Source organism: Natrix helvetica, assembly GCF_964273705.1.
Source record: "Natrix helvetica genome assembly, chromosome: 2".
Taxonomy (NCBI): Eukaryota; Metazoa; Chordata; class Lepidosauria; order Squamata; family Natricidae; genus Natrix; species Natrix helvetica.
In genome coordinates, this window is record NC_138552.1 from 17,379,767 (window position 1) to 17,406,236 (window position 26,470).

A 26,470-nucleotide genomic window follows, 5' to 3' on the forward strand; every position below is an offset into this window, starting at 1 on the left:
CAGCTGGTCATTAGGGCAGAGAACTGGTTGTTAAATTATTTGAATCCCACTGGGTTTATGTTCTTTTGCAATGCCCATAAAAATACACACCAGGCTTCTTGACTTTTGTCAATCATACCCCACAGGTACCTCTCAAAAGGGGAATCAGCTATAGAGCTCACAATGCTTGATACATTGACTCTTTTTATTGTCATTGCATTTGTAGACTTCAACCTCTCCATATGTATTCCGTGTGTCTTTTGGTTGGGTTGTATTCCGTTACTCCGTGGGAATCACTGTGGGAGTTCTTGAAACTTGAAGTGGAGAATTGTAGAAGAATGTGGTGGACCAACTTATTGTTGATAAACAACTTCATTGCTGGACCCAAGTTGGTATGTTTTCGACAATGGAATGCTGACAATTTGTCCTGGTTTCCATGAACTTCTTCTCCTGTCCTCTTGATTGTAGTTGTGGGCAGAAAAGAGAAGAAATTGTGAGTGACTCATCAGCTATTGGCACAATACTCATACATATAGGATGGTCAGGAGCTGAACAGATGACTACAGCTTTTATATAATGTAAATCTAGGTCATAGAATTAGCCCTGAATGTGTCCATCATGTCTAATGCCTCAAGATGCATAGCGAAATATGCTTTAGAAATTAACTGGGGGATGTTTTTTAAATAAATCTATTGAATGTTGATTATGTGCACAGCGAAAAGTTTTTTGTAATGAATCAAGCTGAAGAAAAATTGGGTGGCTCAATCTGTACTTTAAACTACAGTATTAAGAAATATTGCTTAATCTTTGCAAGAAAAACAAATAATTTAAATCCTCTTTTTAAACAAATAATGAAATCATCTGTTAAGGCAGGTGTGTCTAACCTTGGCAACTTTAAGACCTGTGGCCTTTAGCTCCCAGAATTCCCCATGCTGGCTGGAGAATTCTGGGAATTGAGGCCTACAAATCTTAAAGTTGCCAAGGTTGGACATCCCTGTGTTAAGGAAAAGGGCTGCCAAAGAATAGGTTATCCTTTATAGATAGACTTAGACTGATAGACTTAGGATCTAGCAACCTTTCTTCTGAAGAATAAAAATGGAAGAGTTATAAGGATATCCCTTGATTCTCATCATAATCCTGGAAAATGAACAACTGTACCATACAGCAACTTAAAACATAGAAACAAAAATGTCCTTTGTGCATATAGTCTGTATTTATATAGCTGCCTATTTTTCAAATGTATGTTGTCTATGTGCTTTTCAGTGTACTGGATGGACATGGTATCTTGCAAATGATTTCCAGTTTTATTTCATGACACCCCTGCTAGTCTTTCTTTCCAGCAGGTGAGTATCTTGTGAAAACCTGTCACTGTCCATAATACTGAAATAAATGTATATAGATAAATATATAAATATGTGGTTGTCTTATTCTTTAGAAACAAGAATAAGACAACCCCCCTGGGGGGGGGGGGATGGCAGCCCCTCAAAGTAATAATTCCCCAATCAAGGAACTGCAAAACAAGCTAACAGCCCAACCCAACAACCCCCAAAACCATTCCCACCAACAGGGCAAGCTACTAGAATATAAAGTGAGAGAAAAACCCCATTCCTTAGTAGTACTGATGATGTTACCTAGTTTGGTAATGAAACGTTTGTAAGAAACCAACCAAGTTCAAAGAGCACTAAGGACACCTCAAGTTAACTCTGTTGGTGGGTAGGAAATCCCCACCCTATTTACTGCAAATGGTTAAGAGTGAAGGTCCTATGTGATTTTCTATGCATCTGTCTTAGAACAAATGAACTTTTTGTCTGTGGAGATTCTCAATCATCTAAGTCATGGTTGTCCCAAAGGTGATTTTTCCAAAAGGAAAACTGGACTTTCTTAGTAGAGATCATTTAGTTTAAAGTGAATTCCTCTCCAGCAAAGTCCCGGCCAACAGCCTTTCAAAAGATTTTACAACTACAGACCTTTATCAGGCTTGGAGAGCTGCCAGGCCACTCAGTAGCAGACAATACTTGGCAAGAAGTCAGGAACAGATCTTAACTCCAATGGAGTGAATTAATTGTCTCTTGCAAACTCCACTCCCATTTTGCTCCTCTTTATTCCCTATAGGAGGGGCCATTCGCCATCCACCTGTGGCTTTACTCCTGAGCTGAGCCTTGTTCCTTAACTGTTCCCTTCTCCTGGCAGCTCTGCACATGCGCACATTGGGAACAGGCTCCAGCTGTTCTTCTGCACCACTGATGTCTGACTCCAAAGGCAGCTGATAACTGTCAGATGGCCCTGGCCCCATCTCTGCCTCTGACGCAGAGCCTTCGTCAGAGCCTTCCCCAGACTCCAAGCCTGGCCCATGTTCCTCCCCAACCTCCTCACTGTCTGCCACCAACTTTGCTGGCCGTTGGCAACCCACAACCACCATCTTTGGGACAAATGAACATTTCATTAACCAGGCCTTATTTGGGTCCATATTCTCTGCATTGCAAAACTAGTGTACACACTCACTCTATTCACAGCAGAAACATGAATAATCCTGTTTCTCTGGATGAAGAGCCACCCTCAAAAAGCATGAAAGTAGGCCTCTAGGTCCATAGATGAAACCATTTCCACCTGTTGCTTCTGTTTCTTTTTATTTTGGCAGAAGGAAATGCTGGCTTGTCATCTCAGGGACTTTTCTCTTCCTGGCAACGTTTACAGCTACAGCTCTGCTTTCATTCTTCTACCGGCTTCCTGTAGCAAACCCACATGATATGAGGTAAGGCGCTTAAAATGGTTTCCTTCAGAGGTGGGTTGCTCCCGGTTCGGCTGAACTGGTAGTGGCGGTGGGGGGAGGCTCTGCCCACCCACCCGGACACTTCTGCGCATAGAAGCGGAGAGAGAGAGGGGGGGGGGAGAGAGAGACAGAGAGAGAGAGAGAGAGAGAGAGAGAGAGAGAGAGAGAGAGAGAGAGAGAGAGAGAGAGAGAGAGAGAGAGAGAGAGAGAGAGAGAGAGAGAGAGAGAGAGAGAGAGAGAGAGAGAGCGCACCAGCAAACCGGTAGTAAAACCAGTGCAAACCCACCACTGGTTTCCTTCATAGTTGCTCACTTACAGATAGGCTGAGAAGAATCCAAAATTCGTTTGTGAACTTGAGTTGAATCTTTCCTGGAATATGGAAAAGGAGAAAGCTGGTAGGAAGAAATAGGGACATAGACAATAAAGAAAGTGCTGCTATTAAAAGACATTCTTGACCCTGGAAAAAAGTTAACATTATAAAAAGTCAGAAGTTTGGTTAGGACTGAATATCATTAGAGCAAAAATTGAAATAATGCAAAATAGGCACAAATACTCTTGTTTGCTCTCTCTCTCTCTAACTCTCACTCATAAACTAAGGTATTCATGACCTCTGAGATTAAATGTAGACCCCCAATTAGGAATTTGGAAGACAATTGACTTGAACTGCGTCCAACTAAGGTGCCCCCATCTGATTTGCATTCAAATCTAAAGGGAGATTTGGAGACCCAAAAGTTCTACATCCCCAATTCAAGAATATGGAACTGTTTGTAACATCATTATTTTTTAACACAATTGGATGTTATTTGCAAGAATACTAAAACTTTGTGAGGAGATGAAATTGACTCACGGATGAGGCAATTAGTCTAAATTATCCTCTTCCAAAGTGTTTATTTAATCTTAGAAGAGGCAATAACCAAACATTCACTACCATTAGTAATGATTAAAGTTAATATCTAAGAACCAAAAACTGTTAAAATATTCCTGATTGGGAAAGACATGGGAACAAGGTCAGCCAATGAATAGGCATAGAAACTAAGTCAGCCAATGGGAGCTTAAACAGATCTGAGGCTGTGCAAAGAATTGAAACCAAAACTTAAGCAGTCTGCTGCTCTGAAAAGTAAACAAGCAGTCTGTCCGGGCTTGTCTACTAAAATGAAGCTAACTGTTTGTGTTTGCCTGTAACTCTCCTGCCTTGTGTTTACTTGGAAGAATCACCTGTTGGTATTGTACATTTATTCATCTATTTTTATGTATATAAAGAAGTTAATGAATCCTGCTGCATCAGTTATCTGTGTGTGTTTCTGGATTTGAATTTATGCAACAAACTCTGACAAAAACCATGAAATGCTTGGATAGTTCCTAAGAAAAAGAAAAGAAAAAAAATATTTAGGAGAGCCTTACATCCTTTGATCCTTGCTAAGAAAGAAAGTTTTCTAGGAAAGTTAGTTGTTCGGTCTGAACTAATCCTTCCGATTTTTTTTAAAACAAAAATTGGCATCTCTGGAAGAAATAGCCTGCATGAAGATTTCTCCCAGTTAATTCACAGTTGACTGAGATCCTTTTCTCTTAATTAATTACCTTTCTAAAAGACAAAAAAATGTGAATGTTGCACAGCAAATAAAGAGGTGTTATTGTTTTTTTTATTTCAATCTAAATCTCTAAAAGTATACCTTGTCAAGTCTTTCTATTCACAACAGTATTTACCAATTTGTGAGTTAACCTCAATAATATTAATTCAATTTGTTTATTGTTATTTAGTTCCAAGCAATTTCAACGGGTCATTGACCAAACAAGCTTTGCTTCATAATCAAGTTTTTTTGTCCATTCAGGTTTCACTAAAATAATTTTTACTCTCCTTTCAGGAAAATGTCCACTGTGATGTATTTTCTAGAGTATTACTCAAAACCTTACTGCCGATACGGTCCATTTCTAGTTGGTGTATTTCTTGGACTGTTCATGAATCATCACCAACCATCAATCCTAAGAACCAAGGTAAATGGAAGTTCTGCTTCACAAAGCAATTAAAAATGGATTTATACTGATTTCACTGGCATGGCTCTATTCCTGAAATCAAATGCAAATCTTGAGTGGACCAGATTAGAAAAGAACGAGCAGGACAATTTGAAATTGGATTGGGAATTACCGTGTTTCCCTGAAAATAAAACAGGGATTATTTTATTTTATTTTGACCCCCGAAATAAGCGTTTGGTCTTATTTTCAGGGTGGTCTTATGGGAAAGCTACGAACAACAAGTGCAATCTGCAATAAAATATATGGAATATTTTCTTGCAAGGTATTATCTAGGCTATAAAATTTCCGTGGTCTTGTCTCATCTTTCCATTATTCCACCATGCAATCGTCAAATAGCATTCCATGCCCTCTAAGCATTGACTGTTTTCATGGAATCATTTCCAATTATTTTTCTTTCTCTGGAATGCTCCTTGTATTTCTACAAGCTGCGCAGTTCTCTTGGGTCTATCTCACTTCAGTGCAAAACAAAGGAAGGATGAGTCAGATGTATAGAAGTTTACTGGCATGAACTACTAATTAAAGATGCCTGGAGGACTCTATTTTGGCTCTTACTAGAGCACTTTTGATTCCTGGTATTGGAGTCATTTAAAATGATAGGCGAATCTTTACCTTCGGCAAAGTATTCTTGATCTCATAAAGATGTGTTGCAGGCATGTTATGAATTAGGAGGAGTTTGAAAAGAAAAATAGCCCAGATCAATCTGGGGAGTGGAACCATCAGGAGAAAGGATGGTCATAAAAACTAAGATCTAAGCAGCGTTTGAAGGGGATGCAGTGGCTCAGTGGCTAAGATGCTGAGCTTGTTGATCAGAAAGGTCGTCAGTTCAGCGGTTCAAATCCCTAGCACCACGTAACAGAGTGAACTCCCGTTACTTGTCCCAGCTTCTGCCAACCTGTCAGTTTGAAATCATGTAAAATGCAAGTAGAAAAATAGGAACCACCTTTGATGGGAAGGTAACAGTGTTCTGTTCACCTTCGGCATTTAGTCATGCCGGCCACATGACCACGAAGACATCTTCGGACAGCACTGGCTCTTTGGTTTCGAAACAGAGATGGGCACCGCCCCCTAGAGTCAGGAACGACTAGCACATATGTGCAAGGAGAATCTTTACCTTTACCTTAAGCAGCATTTGAAGCAGGGATCTGTAGCTTTTATTACAATATTATCTTTCCATCCATCTTTTCCAGCATCAGAACTTTCTCCAGAGAACCGGGTATCACATAATGTGTCCAAATGAACATAATTTGAAACCGGTCATTTGTGCCTTGAGTGAGAACTCTAGGTTGATTTTCCCAAAGGTGCTTTTTCAAGAGGCAACTGGACTTTCTGGTTTTTCTTTGAAGATGTTTCACTTCTCATCCAAGAAACTTCTTCAGCTCTAGAAGCTTCTTGGATGAGAAGTGAAACATCTTCAAAGAAAAAACAGAAAGTCCAGTTGCCTCTTGAAAAAGCACCTTTGGGACAACCATGACCTGGATGCGTGGAATGTCAACACAGGGAGTTTACAACCAATTTAAATTAAAAATAAATTAATATTGTGTTTACGTATATGATTATTCCCCACATATCTGAGAATGTCTCCCTATTGTCACATTGAAATTTTAAATTCAGTGGCAATTTTTTGGAACATTTATAGGGAGTAACATCAAAAAGGAAGACATCTGTAGAGTCGAGGGTGGGAAGCAAAAAGGCTGACAAAATGGAGAGCAGAAGAAACTGTCTAAAGAGGAGAAGAATAGAATAGAATAGAATAGCAGAGTTGGAAGGGACCTTGGAGATCTTCTAGTCCAACCCCCTGCTTAGACAGGAAACCCTATGCCATTTCACACAAATGGTTACCCAATCTCTTCTTAAAAACTTCCAGGGTTGGAGCATTCATAACTTCTGGAGGCAAGCTGTTCCACTGATTAATTGTTCTAACTCTCAGGTAATTTCTCCTCAGTTCTAGGTTGCTTCTCTCCTTGATTAGTTTCCACCCATTGCTTCTTGTCCTGCCCTCAGGTGTTTTGGAGAATAGCTTGACTCCCTCTTCTTTGTGGCAGCCCCTGAGGTATTGAGACTGGCTCAACCTTCATTTGAAACAAAGGCATTGCAAGCCAATGTACATTCTCCTCATCTTCTCATCTTCCTGCAGGTTCAGGCTTGCATTGGTTGGCTTTGTGCCATGATCTCCATGTCGCTGGTGATTGCTTTGGCCTACACTTTAGAAGACTCCCACAGCTTCTATTCACCTGTCATTGCCGTTTATGAAGCCGTTCATCGGACGCTTTGGGCGATTGCTGTAGGATGGATCATTTTCGCATGTGAGGAAGGCTACGGAGGTAGGATATCCACGGAGAAAGGGGCCTTTTTGTTAAACAGGGAGCTATCAGTGGCATAGCAGTTAAAACTCTGGGCTATCGACCGGAAGGTGGGCAGTTCGAGACCCAAATACCATATGAAGGGATGAGCTCCCGTTCTTGCCTCAGTTCTCGTCCACCTAGCAGTTCGAAAGCATGCAAATGCAAGTAGATAAATAAATACAACTTCAGTGGGAAGGTAACAGGGTTCCGTGTGCTTTGGCATAGAGCAGTGATGGCTAACCTTTTTGTTGTTGTGTGCCGAAAGTGCACACATGCGCACCCATAATGCAATACAGGGCATGACCCCCCCAAAGCACCCTCGCCCCTGCACATGCATGCGCTCCCCCTCGCATGCATGTGTGACCCCCCACATTCCCCACCCCTTGTGCATGTGTTTGTGACTCCCCGCATGACCCCCACACTCCTGTGCATGCACACATATCCCCCCACACTCCCTCCACCTCCCGCATGCATGCACAACCCCCCCACACAACCTGCGCATGTGCGTGCATCTCCTGCATGCGTCCCATCCCCATGCATGCGAAGCAGAGATCCCAAAACCAGCTGGCTGGCGGGAGGTGCACGCGTATGCGCAGTGGAGCTGAGCTGGGGCGATGGCTTGCATGCCCGCAGAGAAGGCTCTGCATGCCACCTGTGGCACGCATGCCATAGGTTCGCCATTATGGGCATAGAGTGATGTTGGCAACATGACTACAGATGTGTCTTCAGACAATGCTGGCTCCCTTGGCTAGGAAACAGGGGTGAGCACTGCCCCCTAGAGTCAGGCATAACTGTGGACAGGGCAAACCTTTAATTTTTCCCTAAAGGTTGTTTAAGAACAACTTATGTTCTTTTTCTCCCCTGCCCCACTGAAACATGACTATAAGCAAGATTTATCTCGCTTGGTGCTGAGAATGAGAGCAGGTGCATTTATAGCCTTTCGCCTCTATGAGTATTTGAGCCTAGCGTGGGTTTCTTGAGGTTGAACCTTAGAAGTTGGCCTTCAGAACTGGAAAAATAAGGGCACAATTAAAATAATGGGATCCTCTTCTGGTATATTCTTCAAAAATACTTTCCAAGAGTCTCTTTTCTTTCTCTTGCATTTTTTGGTCTTCTCTTCAGTTACAAAGGTTCTTAGAATGACTTTCATGCTCTCAAAAAAAAATATCCCCTTTTTACAGTCTTGCATTGTAAAGGACATAAAGCACCAGAGGTAAGAGGAAAACATGTAGACTCGGCCATCAGTTGTTCAAATTACATTGTACGGTGATCTCTCTAAGTCCCAAATGAAAGGATCTATTTATTTTACCATGAGATGTTTAGCTGAGGACATTTACAAGGACACCTTGAAAACAAGTTGTTCTTTAAGAGCTTAAGAGCCACAAACATAGGCCACAGGTAGGTTTCATTCCATATTCCCTGTCATCCTATGGCCAAACGGGTACATTTAGGAAGCTCACAAACCAGTGGTAGGTTCCGGACCCTGTTGCAACTGGTATCATGCAACGGGGCCCAGCGTCCACCACATGAACATGCACAGCACATGTGCACGCGCACGCATGCATCCTTGTCTCCTGCGATGCTCCGCAACGCTCCACGATGCTTCCACAATGCTCTAGCTGCTTGGCGGAGCGTTGCGCAGGCGGCGTGCGCAGAAGCACCAAAGAGCTCAAATACAGGTAAGTACCAGAACGGTACCCGGTGCTCCCGGCAGGCACAGGTACGCCCGCACGCGGCGTACCGCTTGCAACCCACCACTGTCACAAACCAGAAGTGAGGGGCAAGAACCATTCCACCATTATTGCTACCTGCAACAACTATTTAAAATATCCTCCCTAGAACGGAGGATAACCATCAATATTAGGGGAGCACTCAATTCTCTTCCCATTCCTGTTTAACATTTATGTCACAGTTTCTTAAACTAGACAGCTTTAAAATATGTAGACACCAATTCCCAGAATTCCCCAGCTAGCCAAAAAACAATTATTTTACTCTTTGAGGAAAACAACAAACTGTTCAAGTCAGAGGTGGTATTCAGCCAGTTCTGACAGGTTCTGGCGAAGTGGTAGCAGAAATTTTGAGTAGTTCGGAGAACCGGCAAATAGGCGGGCCCCGCCCCTGCTGCCTCCCAGCTGATCTTCTTTTGTTGCCCTGAACAGGAGAACGGAGCTGGAAAGCAGGTTAGTCGGGTGGGAAGGGAATGGGGATTTTGCAGCATCCTTCCCCTGCCACGCCCACAAAGCCACGCCCACAGAACCAGTAGTAAAAAATGGGGAATCCCACCACTGGTTCAAGTCAGTGTTCCAAGTAACACTCCCAATGAAAGAAGACTCGGAGGGTTGAGTTTCCTTAACTTTTATTAGAGATGTCATATTGGCACATCTGGGAAAACCTCAATCTGAAAGCTTTTCCCCCACCCAGTTGAAAGTTCAAGACCCTGAACTTTGACCCTGCCCAGCACCCACATGTCCATCACGTGTTCCAATCAGACCCCGCTCCAAACTGGAGATGTTTCTCAAGCACACACCCATCCACGTGCAGGGCAAGATGTCCTTGGCTTCCTGAGAAAGGAATGTTATTTTGACTACATATCACCCATACTCCATACAATTTCCCCCTTCCCATTTTCCCACGGTAGAAAATGTGGCAAGCTTGAAAGGCCAATGTAAAGATGTCTTCCAGACCTGACACTTGTTGCTTACAGATTTGTGTTGCCTTCCCCTGGCAGGATTCATCAACACAATACTCTCGTGGCATGTTTGGACTGTGGTTGCGAGAATTAGCTATGCTTGCTATTTGGTGCATCCAATGATGATCCTGTTATATAATGGACTTCAAGAAACTTTGATACATTACTCAGACCTCAATCTGGTGAGTGTGCAACAATATGGCGTGTGAAGGAAAGCACCAGCTTCCAGCATCATATTGATCTGCCCAAAAGCTTTGAGGCTCCCCAGAGGTCTAGTTGGAGGGTAAAGAACATTTTTTTGAGATAGTTTGCCTTCTGATAAATTGATGTTTTGGGGATTGGCTGTGCCCATTATGGCATCCGTTTTGTGGACAAATGTACGTATTTCCCATGGTAGCCATTTTGGTACAACTTAAGACCATTTGTTAAGCAATAGTTTGAAATTACGACACAGCTGAGAAAATGGACTTATGACTCCTTCGAAGTCATAATAACTTTGAACTAAATGAACTGTTGTAAGTCGAGGACTACCTTACGAGAAGACAAGAATATCAGGGAGGAGGGTTATCAGGGCCAAAAATGTTTGCAGGGCCTGTGGCCTATGTCAAAATGGCAGGCATGATTGTGTCAGTGTTTGGTAACTTAAAAAATGGGTAAACTTCAACTTCCAGAATTCCCTACACAGCGTTGCTACTGGACTTTTGGTGTTTCTTTGAAGATGTTTCGCTTCTAGTCCAAGACGTTTCTTCGACTCTGAAGAAGGCATGTCTTCAAAGAAAAAAACAGAAACTCCAGTTGTCTCTTGAAAAAAAAAAAAGGTCCATCTTAAAATTGCCAAGGTTGAGAAATACTGGATGGGGTGATTGAAGTCTTTACATCTGTATGATTTCTCTGAAGGAACTCAGTACATGTTGACTTTCCAAGGGGTAGCTTTCATAGGTTCAATTCCTCTTTTCAATCTGTTTGCATTCTTTCTTGAAGTGTGTGTGTGTGTGTAATATACACTATATTGCCAAAAGTATTCGCTCACCCATCCACATAATCAGACTCAGTTGTGAGCGAATACTTTTGGCAATATAGTGTATATATTGTGTGTATATAGTGTGTGTGTATATATGTGAGTGTGTGTATGTATGTATGTATGTATGTATGTATGTATGTATGTATGTGGGTGCGCGGACACACACAAACACAACCCAACTTACCTCAAGGCAACTATTTAATTAAAGCTTTCCTTCCAATGGCTAAACATTGAGAACCGCTGTACCTTACTGTACCAAACAGCTTCTATTTTGTTTGTGCTTTTCCGTTTAGTTCTACTTGTTCCTTGGACATTGCCTGATGACATTCATGGTAGGACTGGCATTAACAGTGATGGTTGAGACTCCTCTTCAAAAGCTAAGGACGTCTTTGGGTTCCATGCACCAACATGGATCAAGGGTTTAGAAAAGCAAGATGGAAAGATGGGGTATCGTGCAGACCTCCTCTGCAATTTCTGAATCTATCCAAATTTGGGGGGGGTCTTGTGGGGGGATTGTGCTTCCAAATGTTGAATTTCAACACACTGGATTCTGCTATACACATGATAAAAGCTGGAAACTGTAATATTCATATGTAAGCATGCATTATTTTGCAGTAAATAAAATTAAGACAGTTGCATAACATCATTACAATATATGATCCGTATACAGTAAAAGATGATATATTCCCTTTACCCTATATCAGATATGATTAAAGGTAAAGGTTCCCCTCGGACGTAAGTGCTAGTCGTTTCTGACTCTAGGGGGCGGTGCTCATCTCCGTTTCAAAGCCGAAGAGCCAGCGCTGTCCGAAGACGTCTCCATGGTCATGTGACCGGCATGACTAAACGCCGAAGGCGCACAGAACGCTGTTACCTTCCCGCCGAAGGTGGTCCCTATTTTTCTACTTGCATTTTTTACATGCTTTCAAACTGCTAGGTTGGCAGAAGCTGGGAGCTCACTCCGTTACGCAGTGCTAGGGATTCGAACCGCCGAACTGCTGACCTTTCTGATCGACAAGCTCAACGTCTTAGCCACTGAGCTAACCTTGGGTATCTTACACAACATTAGGAAAAAAACCAGTCAACCAAAACCCCCAGAACAATCAAGGGACTGTCTACTACAAATACATTATTAGAACAATGTCTTGAAGTATAGTTGCACATTATGGGTAGTTCTTGAGTTATAACCATAATGGAGCTTGCAACTACTGCAACAACATTGCCTCTATGTCCTGATGTGCAATATTCAGCCTTTCTCAACTTCCTTCTTCTTTGCACTGAATCCATTTTGTTGCAGTTCTGTACACAATTGGCACTACATTTGTGTATGTGTGTGCGCATGCACGTGTGTATATCCAGGGGTGGGCTTCAAAAATAGTACCAATGGGTTCCCGTTGCTGGGTGGGTGTGGTCATGGTGGACGTGGCCTGGTCAGCCTCCTGTACCATGGCGGGGGAGGGTGTGGCTTTTTTCACCTTCCCCAGGTTCTGGAGGCTTTCTCGAGCCTCTGGGAAGGCAAAAACTGCTTCCCCTGGGCTCCGGAGGCCCTCTGGAGGTCGGGAACAGGCCTGTTTCTGGACTTCCGGAATCTCCGGTAGACCCGTTCCCCCGCCCTCCCCGAGCCTCCGCACGGGCCCTGTACTTACCTGGCATGATGAATGGGCCGCGTGGAGACTCCTGGGAGGGGAGGAGCCAGCCAGGTGTGGGAGGGGCCAGCCAAGGGTGAGGGGGTCCAGCCAGGGGTGGCATTTGGGGGTTTGTCAAATTTCGGCAGAGTCCTAGCTAGAGGATTGCTCGAACCCGTGCGAACCCACAGCAACCCACAGCCGTGTATATCACATGATCACCAAGCAGCACATATTTTCATTTGCAGAGTAATTCAAAAGTAGACTTAACATAGATACCCCAAATTTCTCTCGGCTGGGCTCCTTCTCTCTATCCAGAAAATTTCTGTAGCACCCTTTGGTATTCTTTGGCACATAACTCTGTCCCTGAAAACTCCAGATTTTAATGATGTCTCTCAGAAGTTTTCCTCCAACTTTAATTAAGTCCCATGGATAAAAAATTTGATCCCTTCTCAGTGTAGCATGGCAGAGAATAACTGTGTAGCCAAGTATGTCCCTGGGGGCAAAGAAATGATACTTTCAGAGAATCCTCATTTGCAATTCAGACGGGCAATCTGTTACTTTCATCTCACTATCTGGATGAATATTTCTGTGGTTACTCCTATCCAATATGATAAAACAGGACAGCTGCTTGTAACATATAATATACTGAACATAGTATATGCAACATCCATGGTACACAATATGTATGGTAACAATTGTGTACAGAAATCGACTGTAAGTTAGATGGGGAAAGTAATACATCAGAAAAGATGACAGGAGACCATCTGATGCCTTTCTTAAACTTATTTCTGCCTACAATTTTCCATAGAAGAGAGGAAAGAAGATTTAGCAGAAAAAAAGTTCTTCCAGGATCTATGTCAGTGATGGCGAACCTTTTTTGGCTTGCGTGCCACAAGTGGGGGGAGCGCAGGGGGGTCGAGTGCGGGCGTGCCGCACCCATAATGCAACGCGCGACCCCCCCAGTGCGCATGCGCGCAAAACGCGTGACCCTCCCCCCATTTTTACATGTTTTTTTTTGCCCTCCCCAGGCTCCAGGGGCTTTATAGGAGCCTGGGGAGGGCGAAAAGAGCTTCTTTTGTGACTTCCAGGTTGCTCAGAGGGTCGTTTTAATAATAATAATAATAATAATAATATATTTATTTCTAAGCCGCGCCCTCTCCCGAAGGACTCGGGGCGGCGTACAACAAAACATTCGAAATAAATATGCAAACAAAACAAACATATAACAAGGTACACTAAAACATACATACATATATATAAGGAGGAGATCGATTAATAAAAACAATTAAAATACTGTATCTAAAACCCCTAGAAATTAAATGTAATTAAAATACCCAGTTAAAAACCCGTCAGGAGCGATATGGCTAAATCAAAGTTGAGCCAGGCCAGCTGCTTGGAATAGGTGGGTCTTAAGCTTAATACGGAAGGAGCGGAGGTCGGAGGTATTCCTAATATCCGGAGGGAGGTCATTCCACAGGGCTGGGCCCGCCACAGAGAAGGCTCTACTCCTAGGCGCCGCCCCACGACATTGTCTAGCGGACGGCACCTGGAGGAGCCCCTCTCTGTGCGAGCGAATTGGTCACTTCCGGTTTGCTCGGAGGGTGGTTTTAAGCGTTCCGAAGGCTTCAGGGACGGTCCCTGAAGCCTCCGGGGGGGGCGGGGGAGGCTCTTTTCGCCCTCCCCAGGCTCCTATAAAGCCTCTGGAGCCTGGGGAAGGCGAAAAATAGCTTTTAAAAAGGTGAACTCAGCTGGCCAGCGCGCGCAGTGCCTCACGTGCCCTGACAAATGGCTCCACATCACGGATCTATGTTAAAACGTTTTTTTAAATTGACATCATCCCTACTTTTTAAAAAAATGGTGAAGCCCTTAATCTGAGATTCTTAAATCATTTTTGTGATACCTTCGGCATATATATTGGGCATATGTTAGAAAAGTTGCTGAACAATATATAACAAAAGACTAAAATAAAATAGATCGGAAAACCATTTGACTGGGATGGTATAAGGCTCCTGCCGTAAGCAGAGGTTGGACTAGAAGGCGTCCAAGGTCCCTTCCAGCCCTATGATTTTATGATTCAATAATGACATTAACCTATTTTTTGACAAAGCTATTATATCAATGTCCAACAAAGTCTGAATTTCCTTTGGCCATTCTGTATGCTCACAGATAAACTACTTACTACTTACAGGTATAACATCTGTTCTATATTACAGATAAACAAACTCTCTTAACTTATTTTTTATGCATAATCATCATAGATGGATTCATAAATCATGCTAATACAAAAATAATTTTAAAATGTAATTTAGTGTGATGGAAGAATCTGATTTTATGACATCATCAATAACTAAGAAAAGAAGCAAAGGAAAAATTCTGCTCACTCTGCTTTTAGAAAATCTACAATATTGACCTATGAATTCATAACCGCTGCAGGATATATCCTGGCCCTGAATACATTTAAGATGATCTTGAATGAGTTTTAGAAGTGGTGCATTTTGCAGCACATAATTACTAGCTGAGCATTAAAGTCACATTGAGTTGGATTGCCTCGTAAGTCTAGTATGTAAATAACATTTATTCCACAAAGTAGGGAAAAGTTCTCTGTTTTGTAAGTAAACAGAAGTATGCCTTTCACACATACAGATAGTCCTCGACTTATGAACATAGTGAAGCTTGCCCAAAAGTGGTAAATCATGACTTTCGTAAAGCAGGTCATCATGAGACCAACCTGAATTTATGACATTTTTTTGTGGTGGTCACTAAGAAATAGAAACTTCAGTGTTTCCTTTGCAATCCTTTATTTCCTGGCTCTCATCATTCTTTTTGTAGTTCTCAACTGATCTTGAACTGGAAGAGATAGACTTCATACCCACATTCTCAGATTTAAAGTTCAACAGCTATTGAAGTTAATGGGATAGGAGAGTTTAACTTTAGTTGCTTGGAACAATGAGATAACAATAGTTTCTGACTCACCTATCATGGCATTTAGCTAGCCATGATTGTCAAACAATAGACTAGCTGTCCTATGTCTTTGAAGTCTGGTATAGCCACAAGCAATAGATATACTGAATAGGACCAAATGACATCAAAAGACATAAGGACAGTCAAGCAGGTATATGAAATTAATTGACATAGATTGGAAAAGTCAATCATACTGAAGAAAATCAAAGTATATTAGCATAATCTATTAATGAAGGGTAGATCAGTTTATATTGGCTAGTCATGGTACACCTAGCAAATGTTCAGGACCATGGACAGCTACTTAAAAGAACTACAGAAAATAGCTCCAGTAGAAGACTAATCTGCAACTTTAATAAAGTTTGCACGGCCTTATATTCATGGGATTCTATTCTCCACTTTCTATCCCAGAAAGTTTCTCAGAGTTTTAAGGGACCCTTTGCTGATTCTGTGGCCATATGGACCTATGTTGCTATGCAGAAGAGAATTATGTGTAGAGGGGGTGATAGGAATTAGTTTAGATGCCAAGGATTGTCTTCTGAATAGGATGGCCTGGTGATCCCCTGTATTAGTTAGATTGGTACCATCCAGATGGATTCCTCTTATATTCTTAGCAGATGCCTCTACTGGAATTTCTGTGATTTGATTCATTGGAGATGGAGGTCAAAAGAAGCAGAGGCACATGAGAAAGCAAATGAAGATTATTGAAAGGCAAAAACCAAATGAAATGTCCACAAAGTCTTGTAAAGGCTATTGGGGGGGGGGGAGGTTAATCCAATTTTCCTTTGTGACATATTGAAGGTGTTTACAAAATACAGTTAATCTGGTTATGAATTAATCAACATTGTGAGTTTGCATAATACATTGAACCATAAACTAATTGGACTGCATTCACAAAGCATATCGAACCCAGGCACATTCCAAAACCTACATATATTCAGAGTAAACAAGTTTAGCATGCTAGATCTTTCACTGACTTAGTTAAGCGTATTGTCTGAATCTGGTAACTTTGTTAATTTATGGTCAACTTACTTATGTTGTGAAAGGCACAGAATCTACTTTTACTATCTGTAATGAGTCCAGTTGAAGAGTTAAAGTATTAATCTATAGCCTGATCCATAGAGATATGTATAAAAAGGTAAAGGTTCCCCCCCCCCAAAGAGCCAGTGCTGTCCAAAGACATCTCCGTGGTCATGTGGCCAGCATGACTAAATGCCAAAGGCGCACGGAATGCTATTACCTTCCCACCAAAGATGGTTCCTATTTTTCTGCTTGCATTTTTACATGCTTTTGAACTGCTAGATTGGCAGAAGGGAGGACAAGTAACAGGAGCTCACTCCGTTACGCAGCGCTAGGGATTCAAACCACTGAACTGCTGACCTTCTGATCGACAAGCTCAGCATCTTAGCCACTGAGCCACTGCGTCCCTCCAGAGATATGTATACCATTAGTTTACATATTAAATATTTTAAAAACTGAATGGTATAGAGATATGTATATCATTAGTTTTTTATTTGAAAGACATTTACTGACATAGAGTAAACTTCTCCAGAGGCCCCATGTTGCCAGTTTTAAAACTACAGGCATGATGTCAGCTGGGGATCTGATTTGCCACGGCATATTTAGTTTTGAAAAAAGTATTTCTTATAATTTTCTGACCTTTTCATTCTGTTAATATTATTTCCCTATGAGCACTCAAACACACACACTTAGATTCCAGACCAATAACGCGGCGTTTTAAAAGCTGGTTTGTTAAAAAAAAAATCTTTCACAAATATTGCAATGTGCGAGGAGTGGATTTTACTCTATTTGAATTTCAGATTACTATTAAAAGGTTATCTGCCTTAGCTCCCTTAAGAAAAGAGGAAGAAGCACCACAAGATGAAAAAGAGCAAGAATCTGTTCTAGCAAACTTTCTGTGCCAATTAAACTCCGCACTTCTGCTTTTCAATCATATCACCAGATCAGTGGTGGGATTCAATTTTTTTTACTGCCAGTTCTATGGGCGTGGCTTGGTGGATGTGGCATGGCTTAGTGGATGTGGCTTGGTGGGCATGGCAGGGGAAGGATATGGCAAAATCCCATTTCCTCCCCACTCCAGGGGAAGATTGCTGCAAAATCCCCATTTCCTCCCGATCAGCTGGGACTCTGAAGGCAGAGAATAGATGGAGGTGGGGCCAGTCAGAGGTGGCATTTACTGGTTCTCCAAACTACTTAAAATTTCTGCTACTGGTTCTCCAGAACTGGTCAGAACCTGCTGAATACCACCTCTGCACCAGATGCAGGTTGTGTTGAGCGCACAACTGTTAAACAGTCTTCCCTTAATGGTTAACCTTTTTCTCAAACAGAAACCAAGATTTTTTGGTCGCAATATAGGAGTCATGCATCATATAATATGAATCCATACTGCAATCTGTCTGCAAGCTGCGCTGTAGAAATCCAGCTTTTATTTGACCTGGGGCTACATGTATGAGAATTGATTCCTTAGTGCAGGAATGCTCATGTCATATTTAATTGCTGTTTCGCTGACACTGGCTAAATTCACACAACGCGTTTAACCAATTACAGGCAGTCCTCAACTTTTACAACCGCTTGTTAAGAGACTATTTGAAGTTACAACAGCATTGAAAAAAGGGACTTGTCACCGATTTTCACACTTATGACCAATGCAAGTTCATGTGAACAACGCTTGGCAATTGTCATAACATTTATGACAGTTACACTCCTAGGATCTTGTTTTCACCATTGGTAACTTTCCCAGCCGACTTCCAATAAGCAAAGTCAATGGGTAATCCAGATTCACTTAATGATTGAAAGATTCACCTAATAACCATGGCGAGAAACATCGTAAAGGATGGCAAACTCATTTAACATTTGTCTTACTTAGCAATTTTGGTTGTAAATCAAGGATTACCTGTAGTTAAGAATTAGCAGCATTGCTAATTACCAAAGACTTTTTTTGATTTACAAGACGATTTGAAATTAAAAGATGTTTGGAGGACGCAACATCTAAATGAGATGGATTTTTCTTTCTATTCAGATAGACATAAATCCTTTTCAAGGATTGATTTCTTTTTGTTAACACCGGATCTACTTCCTAAAGCCAAGAAATCCAAGATTTTCGCCAGGACACTTAGCGATCATAGTCCGGTGTGGTTACAAATTGAATTAGGGATGAGGCCAAGAAGGTCTTGGAGAGTAAATGAAAATTTATTTAGATATGAAAAAAATGTTGATGAACTTAAAAAACACATGAAGGAATTTTTCAGTTTTAATATGAATAGGGGCACTCCCATTGAAATAGTTTGGGATGCAAGTAAAGCTTATATGCGTGGGGTCCTGATACATATGAACTTTAAACTCTACATGGGGCTTCCCTTGAAATGCACCCGGAGGCTACAGTTGGTCCAGAACGCAGCCGCGCGGGTAATTATGGGGAGTACTAGGTACTCCCACGTGACACCATTCCTGCGCGAGCTGCACTGGCTTCCTGTGGTCTATCGGGTGCGTTTCAAGGTTTTGATAACAATCTTTAAAGCGCTCCATGGCTCAGGACCTAGTTACTTGCGGGATCGTATTCTGCCCCATACATCCCTGCGACCAATCCGCTCGCACAGAGAGGGCCTCCTCCAGGTGCCGTCCACTAGACAGTGTCGGGGGGCGGTGCCTAGGAGTAGAGCCTTCTCTGTGGCGGGCCCAGCCCTGTGGAATGACCTCCCTCCGGATATTAGGAATACCTCTGACCTCCGCTCCTTTCGTATTAAGCTTAAGACCCACCTATTCCAAGTAGCTGGCCTGGCTCAACTTTGATCTAACCATATCGCTCCTGACGGGTTTTTAATTGGGTATTTTAATTATATTTAATTATTTAGGGTTTTTTTAATCACTGTATTCTAATTGTTTTTTATTCATCAGCTGACCTCCTCCTTGTGTATGTCTCGGTATATGTCTCTGTTATATGTTTGTTTTGTCCACATATTTATTTCATATGTTTCATTGTACGCCGCCCCGAGTCCTTCGGGAGAGGGTGCGGCTAAGAAATAAATATTTATTTATTTATTTATTTATAAACACAAACAAATTAGACAGAAAAGGAGAATGGAATTGGAAGATGAAATAAAACGCAAAGAACAGCTGCTTATAATAAACCCGAATGACCAGGCGCTCCAGATGGCGCTAAAGCTGTTGAAAGATCAATTTCAGATGCTTATAGCAGAACAAACAGCAACCAATTTGCAATTTGCTAAACATAACACCTTTGCCAACGCTAATAAACCTGGTAGATGGTTAGCATATACTTTGAGAAGGAATATGAATGACAGAATTATTGATAAAATTGAGTTTCGAGGGAAGATGGTATATCAACAAGAGTTGATTAAAAAATCATTTGTGGACTATTATACTAAGCTATATGTACAGGATAATATACAGAACAAGTTAATAGATGATTTTTTGGAAGGAAAAAGGGTTGCAAAAATTTCTGTGCTTCAAAAGGCAAATTTGGAACGTCTTATAACCGCTGATGAGATCACTTTAGTTATAAATCAACTTAAATTAGCTAAGGCTCCAGGGACTGATGGTTTGACTGCAATGTACTATAAAACTTTACAACTGGAAATGATTGAATATCTTACACAACTATTTTGTAATATACAACAAGGAGGTAAAATACCTCCCTCATGGAAAGCGGCTTTTATCTCATTGATACCTAAAGATAAAGAGGGCCCTAAGAAACCAGAGGATTATAGGCCGATATCTCTTCTGAACACAGATTATAAAATATTTGCTAAGGTACTAGCCAACAGATTGATGCCGGTTATTCAAGAGATTATTCATCATGATCAAGCAGGATTTATTGAAGGCAGACATATGAAGGAGAATGTAAGGCAACTCATAGATTTAATTGACTATCTTGATAAGAATAAGCAGATCTCTGCAGTGCTGGTTTTCTTGGATGCAGAGAAGGCCTTCGATCGAGTGAATTGGAACTTTCTAACCAAGACTTTGGAAAAGATGGATATGGGACCACGATTGCGGCAGGCGATTGGAGCAATTTATCAGCAACAAAATGCACAACTTATTATTAATGGAAATTTGTCAACAACTTTCGAGATACAAAAAGGCACAAGACAAGGTTGCCCATTATCCCCATTGTTATTTATTTTAACTTTGGAAGTCTTGTTGAACGCAATTCAGGCCTCAAAATCCTTAGATGGCATAGCTATCAGGCAAAAGGAATACAGAACTAGAGCATTCGCCGATGATCTGGTTGTTACCCTTTCACATCCTTTGAAATCAATAATCCAGATGAAAAATATCATAATAGAATTGTCACGATGTTAAAAAGTTTGCTAGGCCTGAACTGCCTGAATTGACACTCAAGAGTTAAAACTAAGAAAGCTTTATTGCGCAGGTCATAAAACAAAAAAGGGTTCTTATCTGAAAGTGATTTATTGCGCACGCGTTACACTTTCCAAATTCCTCTCTTCTTTGTTCGGCAGCCAACTTTGGCAAACGTAGCTTTCATTATCAAAATGTAACCAATTAGTTACTTCTGTTTTCATTTACTTTTATTATTTTATTATTAAAGTTTGTTTATTAATTAGAATATTTTAAAAGACTTATTTTTCTCAATATCTCAAAAGATATGCGGAAGGGAATCAGCCACGGTCCATTGATCTCCAACAGGGTGTTTTTTCCCCTGACAACTTGGTAGCAGAGTTTTGGCTTTTGATGATACAAGCTGAGATGACTACAATTTATGGCTGTATTTTCTCTTCGCGCTATCTTAAGATAACCGACTAAGCCTAATTAGCCATGTCGAAGAAGAGAAAGAAAAAGAAAGATGGGGCGAACACAGATGAATCAGCTTCCTCTGACAAAGAGGCTCCCTCGGACACAGAGGAGCAAGATTCTTCAGGTGCCGAGCCAGAAATGGGGGAAGGAGTTACAGAAGGCAAGATCTACGGACTGAGGTCAGTAAATGTCCCTCATTATCAAGATACAATTAATGAACGGCAAAAGTCTAAACGGCAACTGCCGGCAGAGGAAAAATCCTCCCACGCAGAAAGCAAAGTTTATGAAATTCCCCCAGATGGTGAGCAAGAAATGCAAAGCTATCTTGATCGATTAGAACGTTTTGAAAAATATGTTAGGGAGGCGAGAGTGTGTTTTAACGAAATAAAGCGAAGTAGGAGAAGCTCCCCCACTCCCAAAATGTCTGAGGACGCCATCTTGTCTTCTTCAAAACAACAGCCTAAGACACACCCCACAGAGTTCACTGGTCAATTAGAACAAAGAGACATGTACACGTCACCGAGGTCACGTGGTCCCTTTGAGTCAATTGAACTTCAGGCCATGTATAGAGGGCTGCAGTCAAGAAGTGAAGCTGCACTGCCATCTGCTGGCAGAGAAAAATCATTACAGCAAAAGGTGATGAGTTTTAAAGAATTAGCTATGAGTCCTTTAGAAGCCAAAACTTTGTCTCCAAAGGTTAAGTCTTCAACACCCCCTGGCGGTGTGGAATTCTCCCTAGATGGAAAAAGGCAAAGCCAAAGGCGAATTCGAGGAAGCCAATTTGATGTTGCCACGCAAAGGCCAATGATGCAACCCCAGCATCCCCTGGTTCAACAACCAGCTTTGCAACCAGAGCAACAAATTGTTCCTCAGCAGGTATTCACAGTCACCCCCTTGACTGGTGAGTCCAAATTAAAGGAGTCAGGAGAGAATTATAAAGCCTGGGTCAGTGAAATTGCGCTCTTGCTTCGAAGAGAAGGCACATATTCCATGGTTTTTAATCCTCCTCCTCCACCGTGGACGCCTGCAATAAGAAACCTCGAAAACAGAGCAATCACGACTTTACTCATGTCAATGGAAATTGAGATCCAAGGTATCTTTCCACCTGATGCAACTGCCCAAGAAATATGGGCTATTTTGGAAGATTGCTACAGGCCCGTTTCAATTGAATCCTCATGTTTGCTCATGTCTGAGTTCCATGGTTCGAAGTTGAAACCTGGTGAACGAATTGGTGGACATTTGACCAAACTGAAAAGAATGAGAAGTGAATTGAGACAAAATGGCCATGTAATCGATGATATCCAAATGATTAGCATCATCATTAACTCATTGAATTATGAATGGAAAGATGCTGTTGCAAAGATTAACTACGTGCCTATTGCTCAACGCACAGTTAACCACGTTTGCAGACTTTTAGTGGAAGACGAAGCTATCAGGTTAGCTACCCCACATCTGCAACGGCCTCCAGCATCAAAGGCTCCAGCCAGACGTCCCTTCCGAGGAAGAGGCTACGCTCCAAGGATGCCAAAATGCTACACCTGCAACCGTGTGGGACATGACACCAGGGATTGTCCCCAACGAATTCCAGCTCCCGTCACGTACCAGCCCAGAGGAACAGATTCCAGAGGCAGAGGTAGAGGCGGAAGACAAGGTCGTCGTAGTCCAAGGCGTGATTCACAAGCTCCACTTGCAACACTGGCCATAACCAACGTTCCACAACCTGATCCAAAGTTCGACAGACGTCTTTTGTGGACTTTAGATAGTGGAGCAGCTGTGCACGTTACCCACAGAAGGGAACTTTTCACAGAGATGGGCGAACCAGAGCCCGAGTATCGAGAACTGTATTCCTTCACCAACCACACTTGCAAGGTTATGGGAAAAGGAACTGTTTACATTGAAGAGCTCGATACATACATCCCTGATGTTTATTACATACCTTCAGCAACCAGTAATTTGCTTAGTCAAAGTCACTTGTCTAGAGATTTAAAATTCCAGGTGTATTCACAAGTGGCACAGAAGATTGGGGCATGCCAGTTTCCGTGTTCTTAGAAAGATGCCGGAGTTCGCAAAAGGTTTGGATCTAAAGGGGTGTAAGGTGTTTTTGGATTGTGCGGTTTGCAAAAAGGCTAAATCCAAGGCGGCTGCAATTCCCAAACACGCTACACGCCGGTCAACACGCATTTTTGATTTGGTACACACTGACATAGTGGGTCCTTTCCCACCAACACTTGGTGGCAGAAAGTATTTTTTAACAATTGTAGATAATCATTCTAGATATGGATTTGTATATCCTATGAGAGAGAAATCTGAGACCTTTCAGATCTTTAAAGACTTTGCAGCGTTTGTTTCTACACAATACCAAGTTCGCATCGCCAGAATCCAGAGTGACCGTGGTGCAGAATTCATGTCTCAGCGTTTCCAGGACTGGATGCGTAAGAATGGAATTCTTCATCAGACATCTGCTCCATATACACCGGCTCATAACGGAGTCGTAGAAAGAAGACAAGGGGTTCTACAAACCATGATGCGTTGTCTTCTAGAAGATGCCAATCTCAGTAACGCATACTGGGGTGAAGCAATCAAGTATGCAAATTACATTGTCAACCGTACTTGGAGCAGTGTAATCAATCAAACACCTTTCTACATGCTGTATGGCTACAAGCCCGATCTCAAGAACCTCCATATTTTTGGTTCATATGCTATGGTGTACACTCCCTTAAGTCAAAGAAGAGAGGGAGGTACAGTAGCAAAGAGACTGAGATTTATGGGTATTGATGATAATTCAAAATGGTACAAATTCATTGATACTAAACATGTGATTGTCATTTCACAATCTGCTAATTTTGAGGAAGACATTGACTGGTCCAGGATTCATTCCAATGATCCTGAAGTTTATTTTCCTAGAGATGGTGTTCCAGATGCCACGCAGCCTGATGACAATTTGCAGGCAGATGTTCCTTCTACCAGTTCTTCACAACCTGATGTTCCGTCTTCGCAACCCGCGGATGCTGATGCTAGCGACGAACGTGAGGACGAGGATGATGATGATGAAGAAGAAGAAGACTGGTCTGTTGTTCCTAGACGCTCCAAGAGGGCCACAAAAGGAATCCCTCCACAACGTTATTCATGGCAACTGACAAAAACACCAGTACCTTTGATTTGCAACGTTACTCTTCCTCCAGAGACATTCACACAAATCAAACAGCTTCCTGATTCAGAACAAGACAAGTGGTATGATGCAATGCAGGATGAAATGGACAGTTTGAAGAAACTTAATGTATTCACACCTGCAAAACCTCCAGCAAACAAGAAAGTCATTGGCACCCGATGGGTCTACAGAATCAAGAAGAAACCAAATGGTGAGTCTTTATACAAAGCCAGACTGGTAGCTCAGGGTTTCGCTCAACGTTATCCTGAGGACTACACAAACACTTACTCACCAACAGTCAGAACTGAAAGTGTAAAAATTGCTTTAACCACTGCAACTATTCTTGGTTTAGAAGTTTTCCAATTTGATGTGGACACGGCTTATCTACATGCAGACCTAGATGAAGAGATCTACGTGAGAAGCCCTCCAGGATTCCGAAAGCAAGAAGGGGATACCTGGTTCCTGAACAAAAGTCTTTATGGTCTGAAACAGTCAGGTTTAATGTGGTATTTATGTCTTACTGACAAACTAAATTCAATGGGCTTTATTAAGTCCGAAACTGATGAATGCGTGTTCACAAAAAGATCTAACAATGCATATGAGATAATTCTTGTTTATGTTGATGATATTGTTTATATTGGTCCAAATAAGAAAATGAGTGAGATTTTTGCTAAAAGTTTGCAGAGATACTTCACACTAAAATCTTTAGGACACATTAGCACTTATTTAGGTGTTCAAATTGAAAAGACACAGAAGGGGTTTAGTCTTTCACAAGAGGAGAAAATTGACCACATTCTACATCATTGCAACATGAAAGATGCTAGCACAACAAAGACACCCATGCAAACAGATTTTCACAACTTAACACATGAACCAAGTCCTGAGTTCGAGGATCAAACACTTTATCGTTCAGTCATTGGTTCACTATTATACATTAGTAGTTGGACCAGACCTGACATCGCACTTAGTGTTAATCTTTTATCACGACACGTAGGTAAGGCAACACAATTTCATTGGTCATGCATTAAGAAGTTGTTGAAATACCTGAAACACACTAAGCACATGAAGTTATTGCTAGAACCAACACACACTGATCAACCAAAGCTGATTTGTTTTGTTGATTCCGACTGGGCGAGCGACAAGAAGTCACGCAAAAGCACTTCTGGTTACATGATGTTCCTAAATGGTTGTCCTGTTTACTGGCAAGTGAGAAAACAGAGTTTTGTTTCATGTTCATCTACTGAAGCTGAATATGCTTGTGTTTCAGATGCTTGTAATTCTCTAACGTGGTTTGATGCTTTGATCACAGATATCTGGACACGTCCGATTCGACCAATCACCGTGATGGAAGATAATGTATCTGTTGTTTATATTTCTGAGTCACATTTTACAGGTTCTAGGTCCAGACACATTGACATTCGTTATCAAAACACAAAGCAATTAGTTAAGCAAGGTTTTGTTAAATTGCAATATGTTTCTACACATGATCAGATCGCAGACATGCTTAACAAACCACTTGCCGCAAATCAACACGAGTATCTGCGAAAGAAGATGTGCCTTAATTGATGATTTGATGACGTCAGCCCAGACTAGCAAAAGAAGGGGTGTCACGATGTTAAAAAGTTTGCTAGGCCTGAACTGCCTGAATTGACACTCAAGAGTTAAAACTAAGAAAGCTTTATTGCGCAGGTCATAAAACAAAAAAGGGTTCTTATCTGAAAGTGATTTATTGCGCACGCGTTACACTTTCCAAATTCCTCTCTTCTTTGTTCGGCAGCCAACTTTGGCAAACGTAGCTTTCATTATCAAAATGTAACCAATTAGTTACTTCTGTTTTCATTTACTTTTATTATTTTATTATTAAAGTTTGTTTATTAATTAGAATATTTTAAAAGACTTATTTTTCTCAATATCTCAAAAGATATGCGGAAGGGAATCAGCCACGGTCCATTGATCTCCAACAGGGTGTTTTTTCCCCTGACAAGAATTTGGCATGGTGTCTGGGTTTAGACTAAATCAAAACAAAACGAAAATGATGGTTAAAAACATGACAGAGACTCAAAGAAAGAGACTTGTAAGTTTAGCAGGTTTTGAAATAGTTTCTAAAG

At 41.6% G+C, this 26,470-nt stretch overlaps 1 protein-coding gene across 1 annotated transcript in view; it reads left to right on the plus strand.

Annotated features, from left to right (window-relative positions):
• The window catches only part of LOC309387705 (O-acyltransferase like protein-like), a gene marked incomplete at its 5' end in the record, with an annotated part of 29,378 nt that extends 18,075 nt beyond the window's left edge, over positions 1–11,303 (plus strand). The window contains 7 exons of the mRNA XM_081944426.1: positions 206–371; positions 1,243–1,322; positions 2,618–2,731; positions 4,612–4,741; positions 6,915–7,101; positions 9,851–9,993; positions 11,126–11,303. Coding sequence (XP_081800552.1) covers positions 206–371; positions 1,243–1,322; positions 2,618–2,731; positions 4,612–4,741; positions 6,915–7,101; positions 9,851–9,993; positions 11,126–11,257 — 952 coding nt within the window. The 3' untranslated portion in view covers positions 11,258–11,303. The remainder of the gene's footprint in view (positions 1–205; positions 372–1,242; positions 1,323–2,617; positions 2,732–4,611; positions 4,742–6,914; positions 7,102–9,850; positions 9,994–11,125) is intronic.
• Positions 11,304–26,470: the final 15,167 nt, after the last annotated feature.